At 46.6% G+C, this 8,835-nt stretch overlaps 1 protein-coding gene across 3 annotated transcripts in view; it reads right to left on the bottom strand.

The window, feature by feature from the left end:
- Positions 1 to 8,835, bottom strand: part of LOC103367675 (guanine nucleotide-binding protein G(o) subunit alpha-like) — a 107,131-nt gene that overhangs the window by 76,817 nt on the left and 21,479 nt on the right. For all 3 annotated transcript variants that reach the window (XM_008295781.1, XM_008295782.1, XM_008295783.1), the window contains exon 3: positions 7,761 to 7,902. In XM_008295781.1, coding sequence (XP_008294003.1) covers positions 7,761 to 7,902 — 142 coding nt within the window. The remainder of the gene's footprint in view (positions 1 to 7,760; positions 7,903 to 8,835) is intronic.

Raw genomic sequence — 8,835 nt, 5'->3', positions numbered from 1 at the left:
AGTACAGTCATACACCAGGACTTGTGCAGTACAGTCATTGTGATGACAAAGCTGTGGCCTAAACAGCCGCAGGCGGTATCACCAGCGTCCACCTTTACCCTTTTCACTTATGGCCGATGCACCTTCAGATGACCCTGTTCTGCTTGTTCCTTTAATTATGGATTCTGCTGCTATCAGCTTTTAAAAGTGGAAGTCAGTGAAATGGACATAAGGTGTCCTGTTCCTCCTTATTTACTGCATCTCAAACTGTACATTCATATACTAAAAAAAAAAAAAAAGACAAAATGGGTCAAACGCATTTTTCGGGTCTGCAGCAGAGCACCCAAATCAGGAAACCTGACCGGTTCTGGAGGTATTTTCAGATCTGTGAAGCTGCATTTTAATTTTAACCACATTGGCTGTAAACAGCTTTTACCAAAGTTATTTTAACCATCTGGATGGATGGATGGATGGATGGATGGATGGATGGACGGACGGACGGACGGACGGACGGACGGACGGACGGATGGATGGATGGATGGATGGATCTGTGTCTTAAAAGGCTTGAAATATGTGAACTTACACCAGGCTTATCAGCAGACACAAGGCAAAGCAGTGAGATCAGAGGTGTAGCGTATTAGGGTTAGAAACACATCAGTTCCCAAAGTGAGCCTGAATAGTTTAAAATGCAACACACGCATTATCATTGCTGAGTGCATAGATGTACAAATAAACTTAAATTCATCGTTTAACTTTGTAAAAAGTATAATTTTTCGTTCTGGTCCATAAATCCCATGAAAACGCCAAAAACAAGCAACATGTTTGAACCTTTTCAGTCTGTCTGTGGCTCTTAACCCCCAATCCCATCGGTTCTTATAAAGACTATACTTCATATAGAATGTTTGGTGCATTTCAAGCCTTTTTTAGAAAGTAAATCACTAGAGAAAAGCAACAACGGCCATCGGCAGGATTGGAAAAGGGGACAATAAAGCTGATGGTTGACATCTTAAACTAGAAGTCACAGGTGCATCACAGACTTTATCTTTAAAAGGCAAAATACAAGCTGTAGCAGAAAACATCCAGGTGCAGGAAGCATTTCTTGATAATTATTTATAGCTGCAGATTAGTGCACATCTAATGTTCTGTGTACAGCAGCATGAGTGTGTGGTGTTGACTCATAATCAACTACAGCGCTAATGTTCCTTCTAATACATTATTTGCTGTCAGAACCAACTGAAGAACCTTGAATTACTCCTTGAATGTGCAGCTCCCTTCAGCTCTAAGTTTCTTAGCAGGTTTCAACTCATGGTTTAGCAGTAAATCTAATGTTCTGGTTCACTTTCAGCCCTTTAAACAGCACATGCAGTTCGCGACTCACTGGTGGCGAAGCATTCAGCAGCCGAAGCTGGTGGAGACCAAACACAGAGCTAAAAGAGAACCAATATTGCATCTAAGTCCCAACAAATATTAATTTGTCTCCCTAAGAAGTGGCTCTATGACCACAGACGATTTCTGCTTACCCACGTAGTCAAAAAAACAGCTGTAGGTTGAATACTGTATGCAGACTGCAGTATGTGGTGTTCAAATAAACGACAGCGCTGAAGTTCCTTCTAATGCATATGATGCTAACAGAACCTCTTGAGCGTGCAGCTCCCTTCAGCTTTAAGTTCTCTTAGCAAACATTGAACTCATTGGTTAGCAGAACATTTATTGTTTTGGTTTACTGTCAACGCTTGTGGAGACTTTAACTGGTCAATGAATGCTTGCAGGAAAGTCACCAGAACTGGGCCAAACTGCACTGCACACCTGTCAACCTGCCTCCACGTCAGACTGCTCTAAGAGAGCCCATGTGCAGGTGGTTTTATTCTTTAACGAGCAGAGGGATCGTTATTGTCAGAGGGGCGTTGTTCACACACACACACACACTCTGACGAGCTCCTGAGAATAACTCGCTGGTTTCCATGTCTGCCAGCTCCCTCCCTCCACCTCTGCTGCTCCGTCTCTCCCTTCATCTCATCACCTCCTCTTATCTTCCTCCCCTCTTTCCCGTCCAGAGTCCATGGAGACGCCAAGTGTTTTTCTGATGTCAGTGCTTGTATACGTGCACGCGTGTACGTGTGCAGCAGCGGCTGCGTCCTTAGTTTCCTTCGTCCATCTTCCAGCTGTGCAGCACCGTAACAAACATGATGATGGGAGCAGACAGATGAGACGTGTGGAGGATTCAAGCTATACTATTGCTAAAAATGTTTGTCTGTCAAAGGCGGCAGTTAAAAGGACAGTTTGTCCAAATTCATTGGGATTTCTTTTTCTATAAAATGCATTTTCTATGACGTTTTAAGAACATGTAAAAGAATATGTTGAGCTGAGCTGAGCTCTGTCTGCAGCTTGTGCCATATTTACGGTTTGTGGTTCTACCGCCGGCGCCATTCAGCCTCTGACTTCACTTATTTCTTCAAGCAGGCCTGCCGACATTGAACAAATAAGGTTGAGCATGCATGCGCACACATAATGTAATGTCACCGGCCTTGTGTGGATGCATTGAAGCAATTAAGCGTATAGGAGATGGAGCCTCGGGCCGATGCATCAGTAAAGCACACACTGGCACACAAACACAGAAAAACATCACTAGCAGCTGCTCCAGGCTGCCTCTTAAGATCCACTGATGCTATTCAGACGAGTCGGTACAAAAGGCTAAATTGCAGATTTGTATAACGGGCACAGTAGATGTAGAAGAAAGGCCAGCTCTGCCTTCACAATGAACTGAAGTGTACAGAGAACCTACAGTATGGGTTCAGGCACGTGAGCTGTTTAGACATCAGTTCATTCTGCAGCATGACAAATCTGTTCCTCCTCCATTTAATAATGGCCCAGTGAAACATGAGCAGCTGGGTATCATCATTACAACATACAGGCCTGGTCGAGCCTCACACAGATTCATGTTTGCATTGTGCTGATATGTGGCTCCTATGTATGGACTTGCTATGTTCTTGCTAATTTTAGGTACTGACAATCCAGAAACTCAGGCAATGTGAAATCAGCGAGCTGGCTACAGGCACAGTCCGGCCTCCTTTATGGGTGATTCTTGGCTTCCACATCCCGCTGCGGTGCCTGATGCAGACCCTGGACATGCAGCCATGCTGCTCTGCCACGAAACAATCCCCCATTAAACACAGTTCAACTCATTCCCTCAATGTTTGACTTCTTATTTTTGGTTTTAAGGATAATTAAAAAGGAACCACGTATTTGAGAAGTAGTACTCCTTATACATTAACAACCACAGACGAGGCTTGTTCTCCGCCTCACCCACAAAATGTCACACTTTACCTTCACTTGGTCCACCGACTTTCAAGCCTTGCTATCGCTTCGAGGCAGAAGGCCACGTCCTGAGCCTCCAGATTCTCCTCAACAGCACGCATGAGCTCATCATCTCTCTGAAAATGGTGACCACGCACGTTTGGGAAGCAGACGGAGGTCAGGCGGTGCAGGTCGGGTGAGGGAGGTGCACGAGGCAACAGGTCAGAGCCACAGTGGGCTGCTTCTGCCATCTGGACGGACGCATTGTCCTGAAACAACAAGCTGCTCTCTCCTTGCAGAGAAAGGACGACAGCCGTTTGAGTTTCAGTGGACGGGGACATACGGCTTCATAGTTTATAGCTATATGGGAGGTACGGTCCTGGTTCTGGGTGAACTTTTTGGAATAACCTTGTAAACATGCAGAGAATATCAAAAGTCAGCCCTGTGACATTCTACAGCAGGAGTCAGAGTGATGTTGCTGTTGTCTAAGCGCCGTGTCGCGGAGGAGCTGAGTGAATATTCAATTAGGAGTTAACAGAAATTGAAGCATTTAGAAAAACATTTCACAGTTCAATCCAAAGTATGTGGCGAGACCTTTCCCTGTGAACTCTCGTCTTCTTCTTTGAAACCTGAGTGAAAAGCGCTCAAAGATTCATACGGCAGTGACAACACGCCGTCTATTTCAGGCCCGCTATCATTTGTGTGCATGTGCTGTGTGTCACAGCGCCCTTGGACACAGGAATGTGTTGAGAGCACGGCAAAACACCGGGTTGCCACAGCAACTAGCGAAGGCTAGGAAACAGATGGGTGGGGGCTGTTGTCAGAGGAGGAGGAGCGAGCAGGACAGAAGGTGTCCAACATCTGAGATAGAGAGGAACGGCAGCATGGAGGCTTACGGTGGAGACATACCGGTGACGTGCTTGGAGCGAACCCCACATCCTCTACTGCCGTGAGAAGGATGTCACGGAGTCCTGTGGTTACTCTGAGGGGAAGTCAGACGCACAGCAGTTTAAACACAGCTCAGTCCTCCTTCTGCTTCATGTCCACTGTCACATTCTCTCCTTCCTCTCTTGAATAATCGACTTTCCTTCCTCTTTCCTCGCATGCTTTTCTGCTCCTCTGACACTTTCTTGACCTCTTGGTCGTCCTTCAGCCTGATGCTCAGTGTTGACCTGCACAGGACTTGGATTTAATTACCTCTTTACTGTATTGGCATGGAGCGGCTCATTAAACAGGCCGTGGTACATGTCACGGTAAAAATAACACTTCTCTTGTGAGGAAACCTTTAAAAACTACTTCTTTAACGCTGCAAGGTCCACAGTAGCCTTTTGTCCAGGTGCACAGCGACGTATCTGAAGGGAGGGTAAATAAAGTCCAGAGAAAGCAGCCACCAGATAAAGACTGAGGTTGAGTAAAGTTTGGCCAACCCAAACCCGAACCCAAACCCGAACCCAACCCAGGACAGCAGACCACCTGAACAAAGCTGTGACAACCAGTGAACAGTTCCTCCAGACGGCACAACGTTTGGACTCCTTTACTGGCGTTACGTCCAATCTGCTGCTAAGAAAAACCCAAAAGTGAACATTAAATAAAGAAAGTCTGCTGCTCACACGTCATGTTGTATCCCATATGATGTGTAGGTCAACTTTGGACTTTTACATCAGGCTGCTACGAGCCAGACGGCCTGGTGGGCAAATCAGCAGATCCCAGCTTCAAGCATTCTGCTGTTCTTATCTACTGATCCGTGATGTCGGAGCTGAAACCCTCCCTGCTCGATAGAATTATCTGATGGTTAAAACTTCCAAAATTTTAATTGTACCCTTAAAAAATCCATCCAGTGTCAGTTGGGCGGCACTATACCGTCCATAAGGTTTACTGTAAAGTGGAAATATGCTCATTTCAAAAGGCTGATCACATTTCATGGTAAGGTTTTTCTACGTTAGGAACGCTCAGCTGTGCCGTGTGAAGCTGCACGACACAACAGTTCAGTGACTTATCTACAGGATGTTGTGCTTCAGGTTCTTCCAGTAACGTAGTTCACCAGGTCCAGAACAAAGTCCAGAACAAAGTCCAGAACAAAGTCCAGAACAAAGTCCAGAACAAAGTCCAGAACAAAGTCCAGAACAAAGTCCAAACGCTGATGTTGTTGTTTGTTTGCTGCACAACTCAACACCTCCTGTCCAAACTGCAACAACAACCCTTCGCTGCCTCCGGCCTTTCCGCTCACCTCTAGAAAATGCACCACCAACACGTATAAAACACACACACACACACACGCACACGCACACAGATATCATATCCTAATCAATAGGTGTATTGTTATTTCAGCCCTCTACACTGAGTATCAATGGCTTCGTTGTGATTAAAAATATACTGTGCCTTTGGCTAAGGTTAGCCAATGACAGATCTGTAAGTGTGTGTGTGTGTGTGTGTGTGTGTGTGTGTGTGTATGTGTGTGTGTGTGTGTGTGGTGGCCTGAAAGAGGTGGAATTTGGAGCTCTTTTTGCTCTCACAGTCACGAAAACTCCAGCGAAGACAAACCTGTGACCGACAGCAGGCGGCCCAGTCAAAGGGCCGAGTTAGCGCCGTGTTAGCGCCGAGTTAGCGCCGCGTTCAGCGAAGCGTTCAGGACTGTCATCAGGACCGTCGCCCTCGTGACTGTTATGCCAAAGTCATCTTCATCATCAGCAACCACACATTACTGTCGTTGCTGCCACAGTTTGGTTGTATGTCAAGAACCGCGGCGTTAAAGTAGGTCTGCCAACGTTTTCCAGCATCTGATTAGTGCAGCGTCGGTTTGCTCACTGGGTCAAAGAGCGGCCCTAACACTAACACAGTGCACTGCTATTAATAAGCTGGCAATAAATACATCATCTGTTGTACGTATTCCAGTGTTTCCTAGAAGGAGGAGGGCTGCCAGTTCATGGTAGAAAGCGCCGGCATCCAGCACGTGTTCCAACAGCACTGCATTTAGGAGCTAACACATATAACCCACTGTGGCTCACATCTAGTTGGAGAGTTTCAACTATTGTATTGAAATTCACCACTCCATGCTTTTCAAGGGCTGCCCAAATAAACCCATTAAATGGAAATTCAGTGTAACCCATTTGGACCTGGTACACTTCAGTATATATGTGGCTAACTCATGTCTAGGCCTCGGGACCTGAACTGAGGCCCAGGCCTGAGGCGCTGCTGTGACGCTACACTGGGTCTGATGGTTCTTACATTTCTAATTCAGCTTGTCCCATTGCTCTTTACTGAGATACAACTGATGCTCTTCTGTGGATTAGACTCATAATCCTCAATTAGCCGATCATATACTGAACTTGTGTGCATTAGGATTTGGAGGACTTAGAAGCACGACTAACTTAGACTGGCATGGAGGAATGTTTGGCACAAGCGTGACAGGGCTGGTTGGCAGGCGTTTACCATCAGCCGTCTGAATGAGCGCTGCTGTAGACACTTTAACAAATAAAACGAGCCGGGGTGCTGAAGAGATGACACCCTATAAAAAAGTCAGACAGAAATTTGCTGCTCATGTTTAATCCAAGCCAAAGGAAAAGGCTGCATCAATCATAGGGATCTTTAAAAAAGACTTGAATACTTACAAATAAAAAGCACTGGACAGATAAGTTATAGTGTCATAAAAACTCTGCAAGCCTTCTGCAGATGATTAACGAGTTGCTGTGGCTTGTAGCTTCAGCACGAAAAATGAAGGCAAGCACTTGTTAAAGAAGACGCACGGCGCTGAATAAACACGTGTAAGCGTCAGAAGTGCAGAGCAGCTGCATGAAGAAGGTGCACGTTAAACATGAACGTACATCTGGTTCAGACCTGGAATCATGGGAGCCTATGGCACTGTGACCTCCACATCGCTATACTGCTGCACCCGAAGGTCTTTTGATAGATAATTAATCTCACCGTCTTTCAGCTCCGCCACAAATCACAGGAGCGGCACTTTCATGGAGCTCTAACATTAACACTTTCCATCTGCAGAGCGTTGCCGGGCTGTTGTATAAATATGCCTGAACACAGTCACTACGCGCCGGGACAAGTTAACATGAAAGTTAATGACAGTGTTCTCCTGCATTGACCACGACAGGTTCAATTATGGAGCCGCAATCAGAACAATGTTGACATCTTGTCGATCTCCATGTGGAGGAGGTCAGAGCAACGGGATCACGGTGCTGCTCAGATACTCCATCAGATCCCATCCAGGAGCTGGACTCTACCTGAACCACACCGGCTCTCCTGGCGCTCATCCAGCCACAGCGTGTTGGTGAATGAGCAGGTTGGTGTTGATGGACGTCTTCGGTTAGCCTTCATCCGTTCACAGCTTCAGACTTGAGAATATAAACAGTCTTGGGAAGCTCCCATCTGTGACGGTCTGGACTACGGTTCAGTGTGACTGCATGTCACGCGTTACAGATTTGGTGCTAGTATTTGGAAAAATGTGATTCCACTGACACGTTGGGATGAGCACTGACCTTGCGTTCTTTGTCTCCATACTCCAGGCCCAGCGTATCCATGGCACGGACGATGGCGGCCAGCGACTGGATGGTGTTGCTGTAAACGACAGGCTTGTACTGCTTCACGTCATCGCCAGAGAAACCGTCCTCATGGATAATCCTAGAAACACAAACAGACAGGTATTAGTCGATGGGTTTTCCCATTTAAATATTGCTTTTAGGCACATATACATATACATTAATACACGCTGCACCATTAGAACCAAACGGGTTTGTCCCTGATAATACACAAATACTTGCATCACAATAGGAGTTTAAAAGAAGGTTACGTTTCTCCTACAGAGGGAATCATCAGCCCACCGTCCCTATGTGTCCTGAACACCTCCAGCAGGCTGTGATGGTCTCCGTCTGTGCTCACAGCAGCTTCTAGTCCTGCATCGCATGCAGCTCAGACAGGTGTGCGACCAAAAACGACAACAGACTGTAATCAGGCGTTCTGATGTCAGATTTGCCCAAGTTGAAAATTGATTTTATCTACACGGCCGAGCAGAATATGCATTTCAAAGGTCAATATTGCTGAGGATTATTTAGCAGTGGGAAGCAAAATCCTGGTTGTGATTAACGGAGTGGGTTTGGACTTACTGGGGGAGGGCAGATAGAGAGAAACACAGGTGGCTGAAGGAGGGTTACAACAACAACACCAGAGAGAGAGAGAGACAGGTCTGTAACCAGCAGGCTGACATTTAGGCACCCGGCGCTCACAGAGGCTGTCCTGCTGCTCTAAATGCCAGGATGTCATTCACAGCAGCAACCACAAGGACACGAGGCAGGCAGACGGTACATATGGACCAATCAGACAAAGTCAACCAGAGAGAGCTGACGGCCAGACGGGCAGCCAAGAACAACACCCAGGACACCACCCAACAACGGCCTGAAGCACGCACACAAAGCAGGCTGGGGATAGCTGGAGGCCATTCACAGAGACACGATCCCCACTTAGGTAGCCAGGTGATCAATCCCCACACAGGTAGCCAGGTGATCAATCCCCACTCAGGTAGCCAGGTGATCAATCCCCACACAGGTAGCCAGGTGA

Source organism: Stegastes partitus, unplaced genomic scaffold (assembly GCF_000690725.1).
Source record: "Stegastes partitus isolate 25-593 unplaced genomic scaffold, Stegastes_partitus-1.0.2 Scaffold1076, whole genome shotgun sequence".
Taxonomy (NCBI): domain Eukaryota; kingdom Metazoa; phylum Chordata; class Actinopteri; family Pomacentridae; genus Stegastes; species Stegastes partitus.
Note: the sequence above shows the minus strand (reverse complement) of the source record. Positions and strands in the feature narration are given on the sequence as shown.